General features: G+C 45.9%; 1 protein-coding gene across 1 annotated transcript in view; it reads left to right on the forward strand.

The window, feature by feature from the left end:
• The first annotated feature begins 5,452 nt into the window (after positions 1 to 5,452).
• Positions 5,453 to 23,588, forward strand: part of LOC142775342 (adenylate kinase isoenzyme 1-like) — a 37,449-nt gene continuing 19,313 nt past the window's right edge. The window contains exons 1-3 of the mRNA XM_075876702.1: positions 5,453 to 5,458; positions 12,733 to 12,828; positions 21,758 to 22,151. Of these exons, the coding sequence (XP_075732817.1) occupies positions 5,453 to 5,458; positions 12,733 to 12,828; positions 21,758 to 22,151 (496 nt within the window). The remainder of the gene's footprint in view (positions 5,459 to 12,732; positions 12,829 to 21,757; positions 22,152 to 23,588) is intronic.

Here is a 23,588-nt window from a genome sequence, read left to right on the forward strand (position 1 = left end):
ACTTGCGTGGTCCAAACTTCGCTGGGGCGCAAGGTGCTCGTGCTGGCTGCAGGGCTTCTCCTTACAACAAGAAGGCCCCTGGAGCACATCTTGGCCCTGACTATAAAACAGTGTGAAATGTTTTAGAACTGCGCAGGATATTGCCCTTTTTTAAATGTGATATGTGTAAAAATGCAAATAAATACGCTTGGTTGCATATATTGGAACGCGTACCTATGTGGTGTAAGATGGCTCATGGAAAGAGGTGACGCTAGATGAAATAGCGAAATTCATTGAACATCTCAATTATCATCTGAATTTGACATCTCATTAGACATCTGAAACGCAAGATAAAGCGATTTTGAAAACGTGGTGATAGGAGACAACTTGCAAGTTTAGTTAAGTGCGTGCCGCAAGAGACCAGTTTTTTTCTTGCACCTTGACTTCTTTCATGTTGGAACAACCAAGAAAGTTTTGGCGATATCTATCTAACGATAAAAGTGGCATCACATAGATCAGAACGTCTGGCATTGGTATTGACGATCCTTTATCATTGCCAATGAATTCAACGCGTTCTTTCAGTCTGTTTTTACTTTGACAGCATCGCATACACACTTACAACCTAACACGCTTTCGTAACCCGATATCCGAAATAAATTTAAGCAAGAACGGCGTTCTGAATCTTTTGCGGAATTTAGAAATGAAAAAATTGCCAGGTCTAGACGAAATATCGAATGTTTTTCTCAACCCATATGCAATGTGGGTAGCAGAGTACCTATATAATTTACAAAAAGTTGTTAAAAACATGTGTGATACCTGATGACTGGCGCTCTGCAAGAATAGTTCCTATTCACAAATTTGGCTCCTCTTTAGAATGAAATAATTACAGACCAGTTTCTTTGACATCCACAGCTTGTAGACTGCTTGAACATATTTTATTTAAAGCAATTATGATGCATCTCAAGAATAACAATTCAATTCATCCACATCAACATTGTTTTATGTCTGCTTTATCTACAATAACTCAGTTAGCTGAGATAACGGATGACTTTTTAAGTTTACTAAACATGAGGGGTCAAACTGATGCAGTATTTTTGGAATTTTCCGAAGCGTTTGATGTTGTTCCGCATGCTGATTTAGTAACCAAACTACATTGTATGGGCATTGAACACAATATCATTAGTTGAATAGAATGTTATTTGTCCTCAAGGAAACAGTGTTGCCATTAATGATTGTATTTCCGATACATTGGATGTTCACTCGGGAGTACTGTAAGATTCGGTACTTGGCTCTTTATTGTTCTTAGTTTATATAAATGATATTTATTTGTCTGTTTATTCGCCTGTGAAGACCCGACTGTTTGCGAAGGACTGTGTTGTGTATGCTAATGTGACTGACCATTCCGACCAAGTTCGACTCAATGATACGTTGCACTCAATGGGCGTATGGTGTGAAACATGGGAATTGAAGCTTAATACTTCGAAGACAGCATGTATTACATTTAGCAACAAAGAAGAACCCCTACAATTTTCTTAATACTATTAATTATGCTTACATTAAAAAAACCAGTCAGTTAAACTATTTAGGTCTTAGAATTACAAACAGTTTAACTTGGGAAACACACATAAGAAACGTTTGCAGCAATGCGCTAAAAAAACTTGCATTTTTTAAACAAAAAGAAGATTGTACGTCATCGACCGTAATATTAAGTGAATAAAAAGCTTTCGTCAGAAAAAAATAAGAATGTGCGAATCTGATCTGGAGCCCGCACCAAAAGTACTTGATCAGGAAATTAGAAAGAGTGCAAAACTTGGCCTTGAGGTTTATATGCACTACATACTCCCGTTTTTCCAGTGAGTCAGTTCTTCGCAACCAGGCCAAATTGAAAAAAACTAGCTCATCACAGAACTGTACCTCGCTTGAAATTTTTATATCAGCTTTACCACGGTTACTACAAAATACCATGTGAAAATTTTAAACTGAGCCCCAATGCAGTCTGGTCATACAAACTACAACAAAACAATCAAGCAGCCTTTTGATAAATACATCAGTATTCCTTTTTTTTCTCATGCTACATCACAATGGAATAAATTACCCGAAAAAGTTGTAAATGCTAACACAGCTGAATCATTTGTTCAATTTTTAAAAAATCTTTTGTTTGATATGTAAAGTTCTGTTTATGCTGAACAGCTTTGTTGCAGTTGATTCTCACGTTTACTTTCGTATGCATAGTCTCATGTGTTGAAATATTGTATGTGCCTATTTTATCATTTATAATGCTGTGTGTTTGTTACTGCAAAGAAAATATTTATTCATTTTCTTTTTCTTGTTAATTGAGGTTTACTGCTTATGTTGTCGATAGTTCTAAGCTTTATTGTTGGTATTGTTTTTAATGATATTCCTACTCCTGCTTGGACCAGAGTAGTGCCTACAGTTTTTGTAAATAAAAAATAGAGGAATTATTCACATCACGGGTATCCATCTACACCTATTGGAACACCAGGAGACTCTTATCGCAACAGAACAAAAATTTACTGAGAAAAAGTGTGCAAGTACACACTTATATCTCACGAAAAACCATCAGAGCTTCTCCTGACTACAAGAAGGCCCCTGGAGCACACCTTGGCCCTGACTGCGGAGCAGTGCAAAACGTTTTAGAACTGCGCACAATATTGCCTTTTTTTATATTATATGTGCGAAAATGCAAAGAAATATGCTTAGGTGCATATATTGGAACGCCAACCTATGCCAACCTATGCGGTGTAAGGTGGCTCATTGAAAGAGGCGACACTCCTATGTATGTGAGTAATAATGTGTGTACAATGCGTGTGTGCACTACTGACTTTTATTATGATTTTTTTATACAAGTGCTTGTTTCCACTCCTGCATGGGCTCTAGTAAGAATCTGCAGTCTTTTGTAAATAAATAAATAAAAAATTAACATACTGCATGCAGTCACCTCATCTAAGGATATTTTTGACTTTTGTAAGGCGTAGCATATGAAAAATTCGGTTTGAGTTCCCAGGCACGCTTGAGTATTTCTCAATGAAGCGGCTGACTCGCTCACTACAGCGGCTTTAAATGGCCCGCTATTATACAACTGCTCATTTTTTTTCATTTAGTACTGTAGAAAAATTCAAGCACAATGAAACCCCTTTCATACATTCTAAGGAGTTTGAGCACTTGCAGTACTCTTGGAACACCGCAAAATGCCCTTCCCATCAATGAAAGGTGACCTTTACAAACTTTCGCTGTACAGTTCTTCGGTCTAATGATTTAATGAGAAATTCGGCTTCTCATTAACTTACCTATTTGAAGTTGGCAATGCACCAGGAAGAACAGATCACTTTTTTTCATCATAGCACCATTTTGCCTCACTCCACCGAATGTTTCTTGAAGGGGCGACTGGTATGCCGAGATTAGCATTTAATAGATCTAACCTATTATCACTTGGACCATTTAGCTTGGTATGAACAGCAGCGCTCCTCTGTCTGCCCTACATAAATTCATTCAGGCAATGGGTAGGTTAAGTTGCTAGTTAAATGCTCTGAGTAACACCATTATTTCTCTCTTCTTCATTTATCTCTGACTTTTTCAATCCTTTTGTTCTTTTTTCTACATTACGTTATGTCCTTTATTTTTTTTCACATGGCATAGCCTTTAAAAGTGGTTTATAAAGTGCAGGGTGGCCAGAATAAGCCTATCAGCTGGGGAGGGGGGCAAGGTAAGCACCCCTCCCACTGAGAAAAGTTAAGGCAGCTGAGCCCCCCCACTTTCCATAGTAGTCACTCTTGGCTACATGCTGGGGAAACCAACAAATAAGGTGATGTTTTCTTTCACCACAGTAATCACACAAATATATTATTGCGATGGAATGTTACGATATAATTTTCCATTATTTCTTCTGTGCTGATTTTTCTTGTAGGCTTTGCGGTGTGCCTTGTTTTTTAGCATTACAGATCAGGTTAGTGCTGAACAGGGGCCCTATAGCATTACATCTCTTGTTCATGCTTTTATTTTGCTTTGACTCACCGACGAAGCTACGGATTGGAACGAGTAAACTTTTTGTGGACTGGTCAAAGCGTTTGCTGCTTCAGAAAAATCATTTTCTTTCATCAAAGCTGCTCTGTTGAATCTGCTGTGAGCAGATGATTGCGACAAATTTTTTAATGATTTAGTGTTTTTTAGAAGTGCCAAAAAACAAAAGAAATCTTTCCACTTTAGTATTCGATAAACATGACCGGCCTTGCTTATGGTAACTTGAAGCGATGACGGCAGATTGAAAAGCGGCGATAAATAAAGCAGTCAACTCGAGCGCAGCAGGTGCCCCGCCGTGGTGTTCTAGTGGCTAAGGTACTCGGCTGCTGACCCGCAGGTCGGGAGATTGAATCCCGGCTGCGGCAGCTGCATTTCCGATGGAGGCGGAAATGTTGTAGGCCCGTGTCTTCAGATTTAGGTGTCCATTAAAGAACCCGAGGTGGTCTAAATCTTCGGAGCCCTCCACTACGGCGTCTCTCATAATCATATGGTGGTTTTGGGATGTTAAACCCCACATATTAATCGAGCACAGCGGCAAGCTTAGCTTTTGAGCTTGCCCCGAAACTTGACCCACCAGACCAAGGAGCAGGTGAAACACCATGGTTTTAGCACTAATGAAGCTTAATTAGGATTTGGCCTAGCGAATTTTTATTAAACTTAAGTTGTCTTTTTCAAATCAAAATACTACATGTACAGCAAAGAAGCACAAAAGTGCAATGCTGCTTAGTTCTCTCTCTTCCTGTCTTTCTCTGCAAGGATGAGCTCCCAGAGATATACACGTGCACAAACTTCTAAATGCCCTAATGTTGCAAGTGAACATATTTTATTATATTCATATCAACCTATTTGGCCAGCTTCTATACATATATCTGCAGCTAATTTAGCGGCGGCTGGCCTACTTGAATTACATTTAGAAGGAGATGCCCTCGGGCTATTCCAAAAAGTGTTAGGTATCATTCAGCATGTGAATTCAATGTTTATTCTGCATAGACTGTAATAAACACCACATTTTACAGATTCGTTACGTCGTATAACAAGCGAAAGGTGTTATGGCATGCAGAAAATTTTAAATGCTGAAGAATCAAAGACAAACAATATGCTGCATTCAAAATAGTTAATTTTTCTATTTTTTACGTGGTCGTGGATAAGTGGTCACTATGTGATAGATCATTTTCGCGTCTTTTGTTGCCTCACATAACAAGCTGGTGCTGTGTGCATGACCCAGAATGTTTTGACCAATTATATACAGCTAAGGAACATTTCAAAAGGAAGCAATGAGGTATAGTTTACGGTTATAATCACCCAACTTTTTTCTTCGAAAGAAAAACTTGCTTACACCGTTTGTGTTGGCATATTCATGCGGTTGCCTTGAGACCCTTTAACAAATGTTGTTAATACAAATACGAAGAGTGTACACAATGTGCCTCGCCCCGTGATGCAGGTGCGTGCCACAGAGTTATTTTTGGTTTCGATGCGCACCATGAACGAGACGGACCCTTAGGCTGAGGCCGCCACCTCGTGGCGCGTTAATGCAGTGACAAAATTGCACTTGTATCGAAAAGCGCAAATGAGACAGACGCGTGGCAGTATGCGTGGCAGTACGCGTTACAGGTGCTAATCGCTGAGGCCGCAGTAATGATGAGCTACTTTACCGCTCCAAGGAAATGACAATACCCTGCCGTTGTCCTCTTGTGTATAAGATATCTAAGGCACCTTTGTGCAGTAGCTATCTTGGCCGTTGCACTGCAGATAGTATGCTCAGCACTTGTGGCGACGGATTGAGGTGTTATCAATTCGATTCCCGTTGACAAAACTTTTTTTCTACATGTGGTTACGTGCACCTTTTTAACATTGTTTCCGAGACGGAAATACGTGACTGAAGTCCAAGTGAACTGTGGCACTTATAACTATTTCGCGTTAATATTTCATAAGCTGTGGGAATCAATTTATTGCGAAGCTGTCAGTGAGTATGTTCTTTCGCACAGGATTTACGGGTAGCATCGACGAAATCTTGTCAATCTCTAGTAGTGGTTGACTACACTGGTGTTTAATGGGAAATTTAGTATTTGACGCAACCTCAGCACTCACGTTATGGCATTGACATAAATATTACGGAAACAAAGTGCGCACTGGGATGGGATGATGTGAATATCAATCAACAGCACATTCCATCGATGCCCAACAATGCTCATTTATATTGTCACGGGGTCGTGACGTGGCCGAAGACAGGAGACTTCGTGTTGGGATTTAACTGTTTATTTGGGCGAACCTGTGCCCGGTAAACGGAAAGTCCAATTACAGCAGCAGTCTCGCACAGATAGCAGTCTCGGACTGATAGCGGTGAACGGAGCGTCGGCCTTCGATCAACAACTGACAAGCGGCGAAGCGCGTCGGCATTTATACTCTTGCCGTCGAATGTTCTAGCGTTATCGCTGGCGGCGGCGTAGGTTCCAGAACAATCTGTACCGTTCGCACAGTGGGCGTGATCTTATCGAAATGATCTACTACAGTCCGGAACCTTCTCCAAAACTGCAGGCGCGGTTTGCGCTGAGAATGGTGTGGTGTTTTGGGACGATAACAAAAACTTGGGAAATGGAACGTGGCATTGCCCCCCTCTGAAAAAAAGGCATCGTCCCGATGCTTTAACGAAAGATGAAGGTAAAATAATAATGCTAGAAAGTACAATGAATAAATTACGATACAACTATAATACAAAAAAAACACTGTTTCAGTTTGTTAACGCGCATGAAACGGCTTGAGGCGCGCGACATGTACGACTTCAGGTCGCGATCGGCGTCGTTGAGAGTTCGTGATGCCGTTGGGGACAACCTCGTAATCAAGTGGGCCGAGACGTCAAACCACCCTGTACGGTCCGAAGTACCGTCGCAGAAGCTTTTCACTTAGTCCACGTCGGCGTATCGGCGTCCACACCCAAACACGTTCACCGGGCTGGTATTCCACGAAGCGTCGTCGAAGGTTGTAACGGTGGCTGTCGGTCATCTGTTGATTCTTGATATGGAGACGCGCAAGTTGTCGGGCTTCTTCGGCGCGTTGAAGGTACTCGCTCACATCGAGGTTTTCTTCGTCGGTGACGTTGGGTAACATGGCATCGAGCGTCGTTGCCGGGCTCCTTCCGTAGACCAATTTGTATGGAGATATCTGCGTCGTCTCCTGCACCACGGTGTTGTATGCGAAGGTCACATACGGAAGAATGGCGTCCCACGTCTTGTGTTCGACATCGACGTACATTGACAGCATGTCGGCGATCGTCTTGTTAAGCCGCTCGGTGAGGCCGTTGGTCTGTGGGTGGTACGCTGTCGTCCGGCGGTGGTTTGTTTGGCTGTCTGCCAAGATCGCTTGAGTTAAGTCGGCAGTGAATGCCGTTCCTCTGTCGGTGATAAGGACCTCCGGGGCGCCGTGACGTAGGACGATATTTTCGACGAAGAACTTAGCTACCTCGGATGCACTGCCTTTTGGCAGGGCTTTTGTCTCGGCGTAGCGGGGTGAGGTAGTCGGTAGCTACCACGATCCACTTGTTTCCGAAAGTCGACGTCGGGAACGGCCCCAGTAGGCCCATACCAATCTGCTGGAAAGGTCGGCAAGGTGGATCAATCGGCTGCAGAAGTCCCGCTGGCCTTGTCGGCGGTGTATTGCGTCGCTGACAGTCCCGGCATGTCCTCACATAACGAGTGACGTGGTAAGACGTGGCCAGTAGTACCTTTCTTGTATCCTCGCGAGCGTGCGAGAAACACCGAGGTGCCCTGCCGTCGGATCGTCGTGCAGGGCCTGCAGGAGTTCTGGTCGCAGAGCTGAAGGCACCACAAGGAGGTACTTAGCTCGAAGCGGTGAAAAGTTTTTCTTTTGTACAAGACCGCTTCGTAGAAAGAACGACGCAAGTGTGCGCTTGAATACCTTCGGGACTTCGGCGGTCCTGCCTTCGAGGTATTCTATTAGGGCCTTAAGCTCCAGGTCGGCCCGCTGTCGTTCAGCGAAGTCGTCGGTAGTTATCGTTCCCAAGAAGTACTCGTCATCCGGGTCGTCGGGTAGCGGTTGGTCGACAGGCGCACGAGAGAGACAGTCGGCGTCAGAGTGTTTTTTGCCGGACTTGTAAATGACAGTAATGTCATACTCTTGAAGTCTCAGGCTCCATCGTGCGAGGCGACCTGAAGGGTCCTTCAAGGTGGCTAGCCAACACAAGGCGTGGTGGTCGCTCACAACTTTGAAGGGCCTGCCGTAGAGGTAGGGGCGAAATTTCGACGTAGCCCAGATGATGGCGAGGCACTCCTTTTCTGTTGTGGAATAATTTGCTTCTACTTTGGATAGCGATCGGCTGGCGTAACTAATAACCCTTTCAAGTCCGTCAGCCCTCTGCACAAGAACGGCGCCAAGACCTACGCTGCTTGCGTCAGTATGTATTTCTGTCTCGGCGAATTCGTCGAAATGGGCAAGTAACGGAGGCGTCTGGAGGCGATGTTTAAGCTCCTGGAAAGCGTGTTCCTGTGGCGTTTCCCACTTGAACTCCACGTCGGCCTTGGTAAGGTTAGTGAGAGGATCGGCGATGCGGGCGAAGTTTTTCACGAACCGCCTATAATAGGCGCACAGGCCCAGAAATCGGCGCACGGCCTTCTTGTCAGTGGGCGGCGGGAAGTCGGCGATGGCGGCTGTTTTCCGTGGATCGGGACGAACTCCAGACTTGCTGATAACGTGTCCCAGAAACAAGAGCTCCTCATACGCAAATCTGCACTTTTCTGGCTTCAGTGTGAGTCCGAACGTCTTGATGGCTTGAAGTACAGCTTCAAGGCGCCGAAGATGCTCGTCGAAACTCGAAGAAAACACGACGACGTCGTCCAAGTACAGAAGGCAAGTTTGCCACTTCAATCCTGCCAGTACTGTATCCATAACGCGTTGAAATGTTGCAGGCGCTGAGCAAAGGCCGAAGGGCATCACCTTAAACTCGAAGAGGCCGTCCGGTGTTATAAATGCCGTCTTCTCTCGGTCTCTTTCGTTGACTTCGATTTGCCAATAGCCAGTCTTGAGGTCCATTGACGAAAAGTACTTGGCGTTATGGAGCCGATCAAGTTCGTCGTCTATTCGTGGGAGAGGATACACGTCCTTTCTTGTGATTTTGTTCAGGCGGCGATAATCGACGCAGAAACGTAGGGTCCCATCCTTTTTCTTCACTAACACCATGAGGGATGCCCATGGGCTCTTGGACGGCTGGATAATGTCATCCCGCAGCATTTCATCAACTTGTCTCTTCATGGCCTCACGTTCTCGCGTCGAAACCCTGTACGGACTCTGACGGAGTGGTCTGGCATTTTCTTCAGTTATGATGCAATGTTTCGTGATTGGATTCTGCCGAATTTTCGATGACGACGAAAAGCAATCTTCGTATTGCAGGAGCAGGGCCTTGAGCTGTTCTTGCTTATCGTTCGGTAGTCTGGGATTGACGTCGAAAGCTATGGGAGGGGCTTGGTTCCTCTGAGCAAGTTCCGCAGAATCGGCGAGGGCGAAAGCACTGGTGGCTTCGACAATTTCTTCAATGTATGCGACCGTTGTTCCTTTGTTCACATGTTTGTACTCATTGCTGAAATTCATGAGCATAACCGTTGCTTTGCCTCCCTGCAGCTCTGCTATTCCTCTTGCGACGCAAATATTTCGGGTGACCAACAGATGCGGACTGCCTTCAACGACGCCTTCCAAGTCAGGTGATTTAGGAGCGCCGACTGAAATAATGACGCTTGAGCGAGGCGGAATGGTGACTTGTTCTTCCAGCACATTCATGGCATGGTGTCCTGACAGCGTGCGCGGTGGTAGTGCTTTTTCTGTGGATAACGCTATCGACTTTGTTTTTAGGTTGATGACAGCACCATGGAGGCATAAGAAGTCCATGCCAAGGATGACATCTCTCGAGCAACGCTGCAGGACTACGAAGTCTGTAGGATAAATACGGCCGTTAATGGTGACTCTCGCTGTGCAGATTCCTGCAGGCGTTACAAGATGACCTCCGGCTGTGCGGATTTCAGGGCCTTTCCAAGCTGTCTTAACTTTCTTTAACTTCGCGGCGAACGACCCAGTGATGACAGAATAGTCGGCTCCAGTATCGACGAGAGCGGTCACACTGTGGCCGTCAATAAGAACGTCGATGTCGCTAGTTCGCCGTCTCGCATTACAGTTAGGGCGTGGCGTCGGGTCACGGCTGCGTCGGCTTGATCCGCTGCTTCCATGTTGCGTCGTCAGGCCACCTCCGGTAAGTGAGCTTTTGCCGTCAGGGCTTTGCCTGGTTGGCATTGTGTTCGGAAAGCTCCGTCGCGGCGTCGTCGTCGTCGGAGGATCTTCGGTAGTTCGTCGCACAGCAACCGCACCTCCACCGGTTGCTGCCCTTAGTTTCCCGGATACGGGCTAGGAGACCGGCCCCGCGTTGGGCCGGAGTACTGCCGGGGGTGCGGTGACATGCGGCGGCTGGGCGACGGCGAACGGGAAGGACTTCGGGGTGTCCATTGAGTTCCTGTCAGGTAGTTGGCGATGTCACGTGGCCGTTCCCCTGGCTGCGGACGTGGTGCATCGACGGCGAAGCCACGCAGTCCCATCTGTCGGTACTGGCAACGGCAGTAAGTGTGCCCGGCCTCGCCCCAGTGGTAGCACAATGGGTGGTGGTCAGGGGTGCGCCAAACGTCGGTTTTCCTCGGCGCACTGCGCTGGCCCGCTGGTGAACGGTAGGTCGTCGGTGGGGGTGGTGGCGGCGGTGGTGTCCGGCGACGGAAGTGCGACAGGACGGCGTTTTGGCGTGGACGGGGAGGAGCGTTGTGGCGTACTGCAGCGGCGTAGCTCATAGTTTCTGGCTCGGGCAGCGGTGTTTGGGGAATTCGAAGTGATTGCCGAACTTCTCCTCGCACAATGTCGGCGATCGAATCCACTTGAGGGTGCGCCGAAGGCAACAGTTTGCGCAGCTCTTCCCGCACGATCGCTCCGATCGTTTCACGCAGGTTTTCGGAGTCACTGGTTTGAGCAGCAGCGCATTCTGGAGTCAGGCGACGATTATACTGTCTGGTGCGCATGTCAAGGGTTTTTTCGATGGTGGTCGCCTCGGATACAAATTCTTGGACGGTGCTCGGTGGATTCCTCATTAGTCCCGCGAAAAGCTCCTGTTTGACCCCTCGCATGAGGAAACGAACTTTCTTCTCCTCAGGCATGTCTGGGTCAGCGTGACGAAATAGGCGGGTCATCTCCTCTGTGAAAATTCCAACCTTCTCATTTGGTAGCTGAACCCGGGTCTCTAGTTGAGCAGCGGCCCTTTCTTTGCGAGCGACGCTCGCGAACGTTTGCAGAAATGCGCCGCAGAAGACATCCCACGTTCGTAGCGTGGACTCACGATTCTCTAGCCAGGTCCTTGCGGTGTCTTCCAGGTAGAAGTACACACGACGGAGCTTTTCTTCGTTGTCCCAGTGGTTGAGGGCGGCCACACGGTCGTATGTTTCTAGCCAGGACTCCGGGTCTTCGAACAATGACCCATGGAAAATTGGTGGTTCCCTGGGTTGATGCATGACCATCGTGGGCTGGGATGCGGCGGTTGTCATTGTCGCTGCAGTCGTGGTCATGGCCTTGGTCTTCCGCGCCTTGTCTTCTAGAATCCCGTACTCTGGTGGTAGCCCTTGCTGTCGGCGGCTTGTTCGCTGCTCCTGGTTGGCGTCGGTGTCTTCTCCGCGACGTGGGCTGGGTTCACGGCTTGACGGGGGCGTCCGGTACATGAACGAAGCAGCACCTCCACCAGATGTCACGGGGTCGTGACGTGGCCGAAGACAGGAGATTTCGTGTTGGGATTTAACTGTTTATTTGGGCGAACGTGTGCCCGGTAAACGGAAATTCCAATTACAGCAGCAGTCTCGCACAGATAGCAGTCTCGGACTGATAGCGGTGAACGGAGCGTCGGCCTTCGATCAACAACTGACAAGCGGCGAAGCGCGTCGGCGTTTATACTCTTGCCGTCACATGTTCTAGCGTTATCGCTGGCGGCGGCGTAGGTTCCAGAACAATCTGTACCGTTCGCACAGTGGGCGTGATCTTATCGAAATGATCTACTACAGTCCGGAACCTTCTCGAAAACTGCAGGCGCGGTTTGCGCTGAGAATGGTGTGGTGTTTTGGGTCGATAACAAAACTTGGGAAATAGAACGTGGCAATATCTTGCCAAGCAATATGAGTGCCGTATACTGTTCATGAGACTTTTGTAATAGCAGAGCTGACACTGAAGCCACATTGATGTTAACCCGTCAAATGTGTGTTTGTATAGTAGGAGGACATATGCGATGTTTATCTCCGTGTTGTAAATTTAGATAGCTTGCACTGTAACCATACTCGTTTTGCACCGACTTGATGTCTGCACAGTACCTTTTCCAAAGAAGATTCAAGACTTTGCGGGGTTCCGTGGTACGATACGTTATTGCCACATGAAATTGTTGGGTTCGATTCCTGCTGGGATTGAGATTGTTATTTTTTGCAGTCGTCAGGTCAAAGCTGATAACGCCGGATGTTTAAATGTTCTCGCGTTAAATACGAATGTCTGTTGTCACTGCTCCTAAGTAGATACAAACTTTGAGACGCGTACCCGCAGAGCGTAGCTTGTGGTATATGGGTATGTGTCACACCTGACTGAAACAAGGAATTTCATGACATACATGACATAACTTTACCTTGAATACCCGGCTTTATTTTTCAGCCTTCTGGAAGAACGGGCCTGGACCTGACCCACCGGAGGCACAAGTTGAAGCAGCTTCCAACACCGGGATTCATAGTCCAAAAAGATAAAGCTCGCGTAAGTACCCACGCGCAATGTGTCATTCATTGTCTCCATGATACATCTCAATGATTATACGTAAGATGTATACCGTATAATGGAAGTATGTTGACAATCTCTGCGGCACAAAGCTTCTGACTGTCGAAGTAAGCCGAAACAAGTATATCGCACCAACTGCCGTAAATGAGGGCATGATTTTATGAGCTGTCAGAAAATGAATAGCACTTGAAAGTCAACTACATCTTGTTTGATGCTACCCAAAGAGGAGATTCCACCACAACAATCGATGATTAATGGCAACGACTCGGACCAAGATGACAATGTTACGAGTATGATGAAGACACAAGCGCAATGTGAGAAACGTCCCATGCCAGTATTACCAGGTGAGGTGAATGCACAAATTGTTCGAGTCCTAAGGGACACCGGAAGCAACACGTTGGTAGTACGCCGGTCATTAGTACTTGATGAAGCACTGAATGGCACTACCACGACGTTGTGGTTGGCTGATGGTAGCATCACCATAGTACCTAATGCGGAGATACATATCAGATCTCCATACTTCTCTGGCAGGACTATTGTCAGGTGTATGCAGTCGCCATTATACGATGGCATAGTGACCCTTGCGGCCAGCAACAAAACATTGTGTCTCTACCCTTGGGCTTAAAAGTAATTCAGCCTTTACAGTTGTGTCCTCACTTTTATCCTGAACTATTAAAAAGTTCTTTATTCTCTTTGCTTCGATATATATACTTATATCAGCTGCCTCTGCCATGGCTTCCAGAGTCTTGCAGATCTCCCGTGATAAGAGCGCCAGCTGCCTGCTGCAGTTAGCCATAAATTGCTCGGCCACAATCAAGTCACGGACAGAATCGAAGTTCTCTGTCTGAGACATTTCTACCCACCTATCAAAGAAACTTTGGAGTCTTATGGCTTACTGTCTTTCAGTTTCGCCGTCTTCAGGCTTGCTTTTCCGAAACTTCTCATGGTAGCCATCAGCCGTGAAGCAAAAACGCTGGAGCAGTGCCAATTTGATTCTGTCGTATGACAGGGAATTGTCCGGTGACAACCGTCCAAATACTTTCTGAACCTCTCCGCTAAGGCAAAAACTAAGAGCGGTGGCCCACTTTTCCCGTGGCCAATCTTGACCTGTTGCCACTCTCTCGAACCTCTTCAGGTAGGCATCGAGGTCGTCTTTGTCCTCGATAAAAACGGGTATAAAGTTGTGCAGGTTCACTACCACAGATGCGTTCTTTTGGATGCTCGTGTCAACCACCATAGGCTCACCGACACCGGCTTCAGCTACTCTCAGGCAAAGTTGCAGCTTCCTTCCTTCCATTTCCAAGTGCCACTGGCTTGCTTCTCGACTTTGGCTCGCCGTTGTGCTACTTGAAGCTGTAAGTTGCGGCCTTTGTTCTTTCTTTGCATCTTTTTCAGCCACTCGTTCATCGCGCTCACGTGCTCTCGTGCGTCAAACCACGCCTTTAATTCCGCTCCTTCCAACCCCATGCATTGTGCCAGCGTCATCAAATCTCGCGAGCCCATTTTCCTCTTTTTTTATCGTTATGCAAATCTACGCTATAGTGTCAAACGCTCACGTCCTGTCATAGCGGATGCCAATTTGTTACAGGTTCGATAAATAAAGCCAGTCGGGTTAGCTGTGAAACGTTGTTCTCTAGAGAGAAAAGGAGGTGAGCATTTCATTTGCCTGAAAAAAAATATATAAATTTTCACAAAAACAAGAAAACACAAAAAGAGGAATGCTAAGATCAGCAAAAGGTAAACTGAGAAGCACCGGCAGTTCTTGTTAATGAGGGGAAACCTCTACGAGTCTAAGCAGTCTCTCGAGTTCTTGGGTTAGAGTCCAGAAGCGTAAGGAGATAAATACGGCTCACCAGTGTTTCACGTTCTTCAACAGTCGGGCGGTGAAGCTGCCGTGGTGGGAGTGCATGAGCTAGGGCCTGTAGCCCGACGGCTCGCTCCAGCTCCAAGTAGACGACATCATCTACGGCGCTGTCTTCAGCTCGAACACCAGAACCAGGTCGTGCCAAGAACTAGCCAATAGCCTCGGTGGTGGTTGAATGGTCACCAGGACCCCATGATTGTCGTCGCCGGCTAGGTGGATGCCTTGACGCCTCGGTACCTGCACCCGTTGAACTCACAAGTCGCACCCTAGCCGCATTCTTCCAAGCACCAGCACGATTCTTCCTCTTCCTCCTTCTTCGATGCCGTGGCTCTGGATTCTTTTCTGTGATTTTCTTGAGGCTTTTCTTTTTTTTTTCAATTGCCAGTGTTCATCACACTGGCACAGGTAACACACTGCCAGTAGTTCATCTTGCTGCGCCAAATTGGAAAATCACTTCACTCGTGCACTTTACTCATAACAAGCTTTTTAGAAGTCCTGCCCCCTTTGACACGCGCTTTTGCGGCAGCCAGCTGCGCTGTCCCGTTCGTTGACGTGTGTCCCAGGAAGACTTAGAAATGTGACAGCTTGGGCTAGTTGGTATGACATGACGATAGTTATTGCGGGAGAACAGAAAGACGACCAAGAGACAAGAAGGACACAAAATGTGCAGCGAAAATCAGAGGAAATGTGCGAAATGTGCAGTTGGAAGTTAGTGCTCATGTTCGTCTTGTCTCTCTGTCTTCATTTTGTTCTCGTGCCATAAATATTGCCATCCCAGGAAGACATACGCTAGTTGTTTTAAGGGAAAACGTGGGTCGAAAAGTCGCAGTTTTCTGAAAAGTTTTTGCTTTCTGCCATTGGTTGGCGGTGCGCTCGTCTTCCTCCCCCTCCTATCTTTCCAGCAGAAGAGCGAAGCCTCAGACATTGCGATCGAGTTGTTCGGCGTTTCTTTGCAGTTTTGCGTCATGGCAAGCCCCAAGAAGCCCAGTCTAGATAATCGCCCTGCTGTGGTGGTCTAGTGGCTAAGGTACTCTGCTGCAGACTCACAGGTCGCAGGATCGAATTCCGGCTGCGGCGGCTGCATTTTTGATGGAGGCGAAAATGTTGTAGGCCTGTGTGCTCAGATTTGGGTGTACGTTAAAGAACCTCAGGTGGTCGAAATTGGTTCGGCTCTCCGTATAAAAGCTGACGTCTGACGTCATGTCCTTCGATTACCTCTGACAGTATACTGCAAGCACGGTGCACACGTTTCTTAGACACTCTGCTAACATTGTGTGTGCAGTTTTCAATTACCATCTAGAGGTGCCTCTAGCCTTTCGCTGGGAATCTTCCCTCAGTGTAAGGCGTAGTGCATGTTTGACAGAGAGTAACGTTTGTATGTCCGCATTTTTTTTGTCTGAACAAGCACTACACTTCCATTTGCGAGACACGGTGAGCTGGAATTTCGGTGTTACTCTATGTGTTGGCGGTAACAAGTTACATGTAATGCCATTACCAGAATGCCTTGCTTGTTTTGGTACTTTAGTGATGTACTCGTTACTAATTCATAATGTAACGACTAGCATAAGTTAACACATTTCGGTGACATCAGGTGTCACGTTATTCGCAACTTTTTTTTTCATTTTGCCAAGAGCCTAGGTCTCGTAGGCGGTGCATTCTCTAAGCTATCCATATGTCACAGCAGCAAGTTGCTATCGGCTCGCCAGATGCCAATAGGAGCACCATAAATGCGCCCACCAAGTGCTTATTTACCGTATAGCTGCGGACGAATTTACTAAGAAGCGAAGAATTCATTTTTGCTTAAATTCCTCAAGTTCTAAAGGTCAACAAGCTGTCCCTGCAATACTATAGCGTAGTTTGTCAGTTCCGTGGTGAAAATGAGATTCGCTTCTACCTGTTTCTAACAGCGAGTATACATTTCTAGTTGTTGAATTCCTGAATGAACGAGGCTAAGCTTTAATGCCTTCCCATACGCACTCGCAATTTTCATGGAAATAATATATTTATTTATTTATTTATTTATATACCTTAAGGGCCTCTAGGGCATTACATAAGAGGGGTTTCATACAGTAATAGTGAAAACAGCAATTTTTAACAAGAAAAGAAGACAAGAAAACATGCGCAGAGTACACAGTCTGTCAGCCAAGATAAGCAAGAAATAACACAGCAAGGTTTTCACAAGCGAGCACATTGAAAGAGCTGCACGACACGTTCTACAGCAATGCCTAAGATTGTCCAACATATTCAAGGAATGCAAATAATGCAGACTGGAAAGATGATTATGTGTATGCGTTACAATGCGGACAGGCAGAGCGTTCCACTCGGTTATCGCTAAGACAAGGGGTGAGTATTGGTGTTTTTTTGTGCGAGAAAATATAGGTTCAATTTTATGATCATGGTCAACGCGTGCGGAAATGTACAAAGCAGGGTGAATGAACGTATGGCGGAACGGCGAATCACTGTGATATAATTTGTAGAAGAAAGATAAGCGAAAATATTTCCTGCGCATGGAAAGAGGGGAGAGATTTGAATTTTTTTTAATGAATGACACACTTTCATAGCGGGAATAACATTACAAAACAAATTGCGCGGCTTTGTTTGGGACAGTTTCGAGCGTATCAGTAAGGGTTGCTGTGTGGGGGTGCCATACTATGGAAGCATATTCTAGGGTTGGCCTGATAACAGTATTGTATGCGTGAAGTTTGGTGTCTTTGTTTGTAAGTTTCAGGCGGCGCTTAAGAAGACCAAGTTTCCGTAGTGCTTTGGCGGTAATGTATCCTACGTGGCTAGTCCAGGTTACATCAAAGTGGAATAAAATACCTAGATATTTAATAGATAAAACTGTTTGAGTTACGAAGTTGTTTATGACATACTCACTGGGCGCAGGATGTGCAGCGGATAAAAAGTGCACGTGTTCAGTTTTGTTTACATTTATTTCCATTTGCCATAAACGGCACCATTCTGATAATTTTGTCAAGTCGAACAGCAAGATGTTTACGTCGTTTGGTTCGGTGATTTCCTTATAAATTACGCAACAGTCTGCAAAGAGGCGCAGTGAAGAGTTATTATTGGATCCGATATCGTTATTATAGACTGAAACAACAGAGGGCCTAGTACGGATCCCTGGGGTACCGCGGATTTGACGGGTCTGGGAGTAGAGATAACGTTGTTAAGTTTAACTAACTAAACCCTGTTAGTAAGAAAACCGCTTATCCACTGAGGTTGTTTTATTGCATAGCTATATATTACAGATTTTAGTCATCAACCTTTTGTGTTGCACGCTGTCAAATGCTTTAGCGAAATCTATAAAAGTTGCGTCAGTGTAGCAGGAGTTATTCAGAGAATCATTAAGGTCAGTTACCGATTCAAGCAGCCGAGTTTTGCACGAGCGATTATTGCGGAAGCCATGTTGGTTATCTATTAGCAAGTTATTTTTATTGAGGTGAGACACGATGTGCGTAAACAGAATATGCTGGAGTATTTTGCACGGAATAGAAGTAAGAGAGATTGGCCGGTAATTATTAGCACATGATTTTAACCCAGATTTGAATATAGGTACCACTAATGCTGATTTCCAATCATCTGAAATGCAACCCTGTTCAGTGACTGCTGAAATATTAGTTTCAATAGGTACGATGAATTTTGAGCGGTTAATTTCAGAAGTTTGGAGCTAATGCCATCGGGCCCTGGACTCATCTTGTACTCTAGTCGCTCAATGGCACGTGCTACGCCATTTTCGGATATTTCTATTGAAAGAAAGATATCATGAATGACGGTCCCTGATAGGCCGAGGAAATCTAATGGAAGCTCATTTGAAAATACTGATACAAACTGATCGCTGAATATTTCCGCGGTTTCCTCATCTGATGAAGAATCGCCATGCTCACCGTCTAGCAAGGTCAGAGAATCAGTGTTTTTAGGGTTTACTCCTTGCCAAAAATTTTTAGGGTCATTTTTGAGGAGTTTAGGCAGTGTGCAATTGAAAAATTTATGTTTGGCTTTTTTAATGATGGCTTCGGTTTTTCTTGATACATTCTTATAATTATCCCAGTCTACTGTCGATTTTGTCCAAGACGCCTTCCTAAATGCACGCTTCTTTTTATTAGGACTTCTTTTCACATCCAGTGTGAACCACGGATCGTTTTTGGTTAATCTAATAGCCATTCTTGGTACGCAACTATCTTCGATTTGTTTTAATATGTCACGAAATTCAATCCAGTCTTCATTTTCAGTGCAATTTGCAAAGCTGGCTTCGAACTGGGGTGTAAACTCTTCCAGCATATGATTCAATTTCTCGACATTGGTGCGTGCATAACTGAGTATGTGCTTGTCCGTTACGGTTTTATAGGGCAGTGGGATAGATAAGGAGCAATGTATGGCGCGGTGATCACTGATTTTCTCCAGGACATGAGTAACTGCATCATCGGGTTGGTTAGTAAGTATGAGGTCCAATATGTTGTTTTTGCGTGTTGGTTCTGCCGAGCTGGGACATGTTGTGCAAATGTGCTAGGTTTATGAAGTTAAGGCTTTCTTGACGAATGCTACCACAGCTAACAGTGGAAGAAGACCAGTCTATGTCGGAATAATTGAAGTCCCCTCCAATAATCGCAACACAGTTTGGGTGCTTGTTTAAGACATGATCAATAAAATCATTCGAATGTTCAATGAACTCTGGGCCACTGGGAGGTCTGTAGCACACGCCTATGACGCGCGGTACATGCCCTAAGCGTGCCAAAACCCACGCTTTCAAGGGACGAGTCGTAGACTATGACGGAAAGACGAAATTCTTTCCTAATGGCAATAATCACCCCTCCACCACGACAAGCGGCTCTTGTCGAAATATCGTGTACTGCGCAAGGAAGCCAAGTTCTCTGTTTTCCGTGTCAGAATTTAGCCACGTCTCCGTGCCAAGATTAACATCAGAATTGCATGTGTGTATAAGGGCTTTAAGTTAGTCAAGTTTGCTATATATACTGCGAAAATTCGCAAGGATTATTGATAGCTTTTCATTCACAGTTGATTTCTTAGCAGATGATGGTCTGGCGGATACGTTGTGTCAAGCCGTTACAGGTCTATAGTTTGTGGCCACGCCTGCGCTGTTCTGTTTTCCCGTAGTATTATTCGCGAAATTTTGGTATTTGGCGGGTACTTGGACGATACTGTCCAAGTACCTATAAGAGTTTTTACGGAAAGGAAATTGAAGCGAAGTGAATAGCTTTCATTATCATTACGAGTAGCTTTAATAAAGTTGCGAAGCTTTTTGCGCGCCAATTGTACATTAGGGGTTAAATCTTTGTCGAGCCAGATTTTTGGGTTTTCTAGCTTTTTAAGTTTAGGGGCATTGCGTAGAACATCCATTTTTGATTTAAAGTTGGGAAATTTTACGATTATGGGCCAGTCGACGTTCGCACGCCGCTGACCCAATCGGTGAGCGCGTTCGATGTTCCCGGTTTGTACGCCTAGGTGAGTTGCAAAGAATTCTTTCACGATTGTTTCTGACTCTTCGTACCCCTCCTTTTCTGTTTCTGCTATTCGCTTGACAATCAAGTTGTTCCTTCGCATCCTGTTATTGATATTATCAACTACGTCAAATAATTCATCGTTTACCTTTGCGATGCTTGTCTGCACTTCGCGTACAGAGTCGCCTTCATTCTCACACTTTGTTTCGATTTGTGACATTTTGCTCAGGTTATTTTCTATTGCACATATTCTTGAAATAATACTATTGATTGACTGTTTCTTTGTGGTGAGAGTAGCCATGGTTTCATCGTAAAAATCTTTCATTAGGGCGAGAACATCATCAATCTAAGGACCAGGGTTAGATTCCACGTCACCACAGCAGAGCAGGATGAGTGAAATAACAGAACCTAGAAGCAGGAAGATTGGTCTAGGGCACAGGGATCTAACAAAAGCGGACGCAAAGCTAAAGCGAGCATTGCTGGACTTCCTAGGTTGCCGGCAAGGAACAAATGAGCCAATCCTCACGCGATACGTCAACACCTCAACACCCATCACACTTCCAGCAAAAAAGATACAACAGAGTGGGATCAGCGGCCATACACTCGAGGTAACGTATAAAGCAGCGTGTGCCAAACTACATGCCTACCTGAAAAAGAGAGTTGATGGCCGGTACTCTTTTTGTAGCCCACGGTGGCGCTGCTCTTGTTGTGACATCAGTGGATGGAATCACGGGAACATCGATGATGCAGGAACAGAATGAAGTAGCCCCAATTCTCGGTGACGAGAGCGGCCAGACAGCAATCAGCGGCACGAGGCGATGGTATCTAAAACAGCGAGAGCAGAACTTAGCCGTGGGAGCCGTTGGCCGCGAATCCCGCGAATATAGGTTAAAGAGCCAAACATTATTTATGCTGAAAACGCTTTCTTCCGGAAATATGCATATTAAGTATTTCTTTATTCCTACAAGATCAGCGAGCATGTTTTTAACGCGAGTAGAAGCACACCTTCATAATTACTCCATATTTGTTGAGTTGCGAGCAGTTTTTTTCTTTCAGGGTATCTTTGAAGAAATCTCCCTTTCTGTTTACTTCTATGTTGACAATGTCTTAAATGTGTGACCTGAGCTTATAAGCCATCGCGTGCAGCGCTGCTGTAAACATTAGGCCACGTTATTATTACTCAAGTTCCACACACCTGCGCAAAAGTTTTTAATTACATTTGTAATTCAGTGGAAATCAGTGTTTTTGCTAAACCGTTTGTGTGAAATATAAATATTAAATTTATTTACTTCTTGTTCTTATTTTTAGAATGACGGCACGCAGTAGATAGAAATTTGTGACCGTGGAGTAATGGCAGAAGTAACGTCTGTTACTTTTTTCGGTAGCGCTAACGCATTAGTTTTTGTTTTTTTTTGCCGGCAACGCAGGGTGGTAATGCGTTCCTTTCTTGTTGGCGTAAAGAGCTACATAATCAGCTATATTTTTGGGGGGGTAGTGCATATCACACTGGTTACTCCCAACCAGCTCATTTTCATGCCCACAGCTGCACAGTTGGTTGTGTGATCTCTTGCATTTCACTTCGCAGGTGCAGCCTGCTGCTGTCGCAGCACCAGGAGCTGCAGAATCTGAAAAGCTTGCTGTACCAGTAGCACCTGCAACAGGCGAAAAACCTGCCGCAACAGGTGCACCTGCAGCGCCAGGAGCACCAGCACCGGCCATACCAGCACCACCTGGAGCACCGGCAACATCAACAAGACCAGCAGCACCTGGTTCAACATCAACAAGAGCAGCAGCAGGTGCAATACCAAAAAGACCGGGAGCACTAGGTGCAACACCAAAAAGACCGGCAGCACTGGGTGCAACACCAAGAGCGGCAGCACCAGGTGTGCCTGCAACACCAACAAAACCACCAACAGCAGCAGCACCTGCTCCAATGGAAGGGCCACTGGACGTCAAGGTGCCAGTCGTGTTCGTCTTCGGTAAGATGCGAAAATTGGTAGTTTGCTTCAGTGACACGTTACTTCAGTTTAGTGTCCATTGCATAGAGCTGATGCGCAAGGAAGCAGCGTTTTAACACGCTTGTATTGAAGAGTCCATGTCACTGAATTTTCAGTGTTGGCGTTGTTGGTTGTGAGCGAAAAAATCAAGATATATAAAAATAAAGAGTCACAATCTTTAGTGCAAGTAGGACTGGAACCAATGCATTCTGCGCTGTAGAGTTAAGTGTTTTCACACATCAACATCAGCGCTTGAAATCACTTCTAAAGAAACGCTAGGCATAAGTCATATAGAGGAATCGGTCTTGTTAACAAGTGTATCATTCCGTGGCAGATGGTGTTGCGACTCGGGTCCGGTGGGTCTCGTTGTTGGTACCTCGCCATCCCATCGGACTCGTCCCTTACAACGGAGCAACGCTTGTATGAGAAAATAGAGAACAGACGTTTATTTACATTAGAGAGACGTCAATAAGAAAGTTTAGTTACATAGTGGCGTTCTTCGTACATAGCGAGCTCTCTACTCAAAGAAGCACCCCAAATGAGCCGAAAGGTCTCAATAAAAAGGGTATGTTCTCCCCAGATCCCTAGATCGAGGAACGCGTACAGATGGCACTGTCCAATCACGGATCACACATAACCGGCGAGGGTGACAAGCATGCACGGCCCACGTGAGCGTCGAATATTGAAGCGTGGTCTCTGCACGGCCATGTGGCACAAACGTGGCTCTTCCTTGTCGATGTGTGCCACTGGGCGAGGGGTCTGAAGCTCATGGCAGCATCCATCAAAAGGGCTGCTGTAAACAAGGTTAAAATGGTCTGCCGAACTGCCCGCTTAATTAGCGGGGCAATTCGCAGCCGCCATCATCATCTTCTGAGGAAGATGCTGCACTTTTAGTCATCTCCCAAACTGCTTACGGCCCCATGGCAGCAAGGCACCTCACCCTCCCGCCAAGAGGGAGCAAGACATGACGGACATAGGCCGCCGACCGGTCGGCGACTTGTATGAACATAAAAAGGAACGCCGATCAGTTTTCAGCCCCGGCCCCGCTCATAACAGCTTCTGCGCCGGGGAAAGAAGATCCTGAGTTGCAGTGGCCAGCAGATACTGTGCAACGGGATCTGTATTGCAGCTTGTCGGCTCTTCCTCTATTACTCTTGTCCCGAACACGGGATCCGATGATCATGGACCAAGAGAGCATTGCTCGCAGGGATGAGGTGACCCCCTTCATCATATTCTCGCGACACCCCAAATGAGGCTGTGGAAACTGCGCCGAAAGCACACCCACAAACAATCAAACACACGATCATTCCCTACCAAGAATCACCAGACCTAGCTCCACCTGTGGAAGTCATTTCCCTCTTTCTTAACTTTAATCCTGTGGACCCCACTATGTGGCAACACCAAATGAGCCACTTTTGA

The sequence above is a fragment of the Rhipicephalus microplus genome, chromosome X (assembly GCF_043290135.1).
Source record: "Rhipicephalus microplus isolate Deutch F79 chromosome X, USDA_Rmic, whole genome shotgun sequence".
NCBI classification, from domain to species: Eukaryota; Metazoa; Arthropoda; class Arachnida; order Ixodida; family Ixodidae; genus Rhipicephalus; species Rhipicephalus microplus.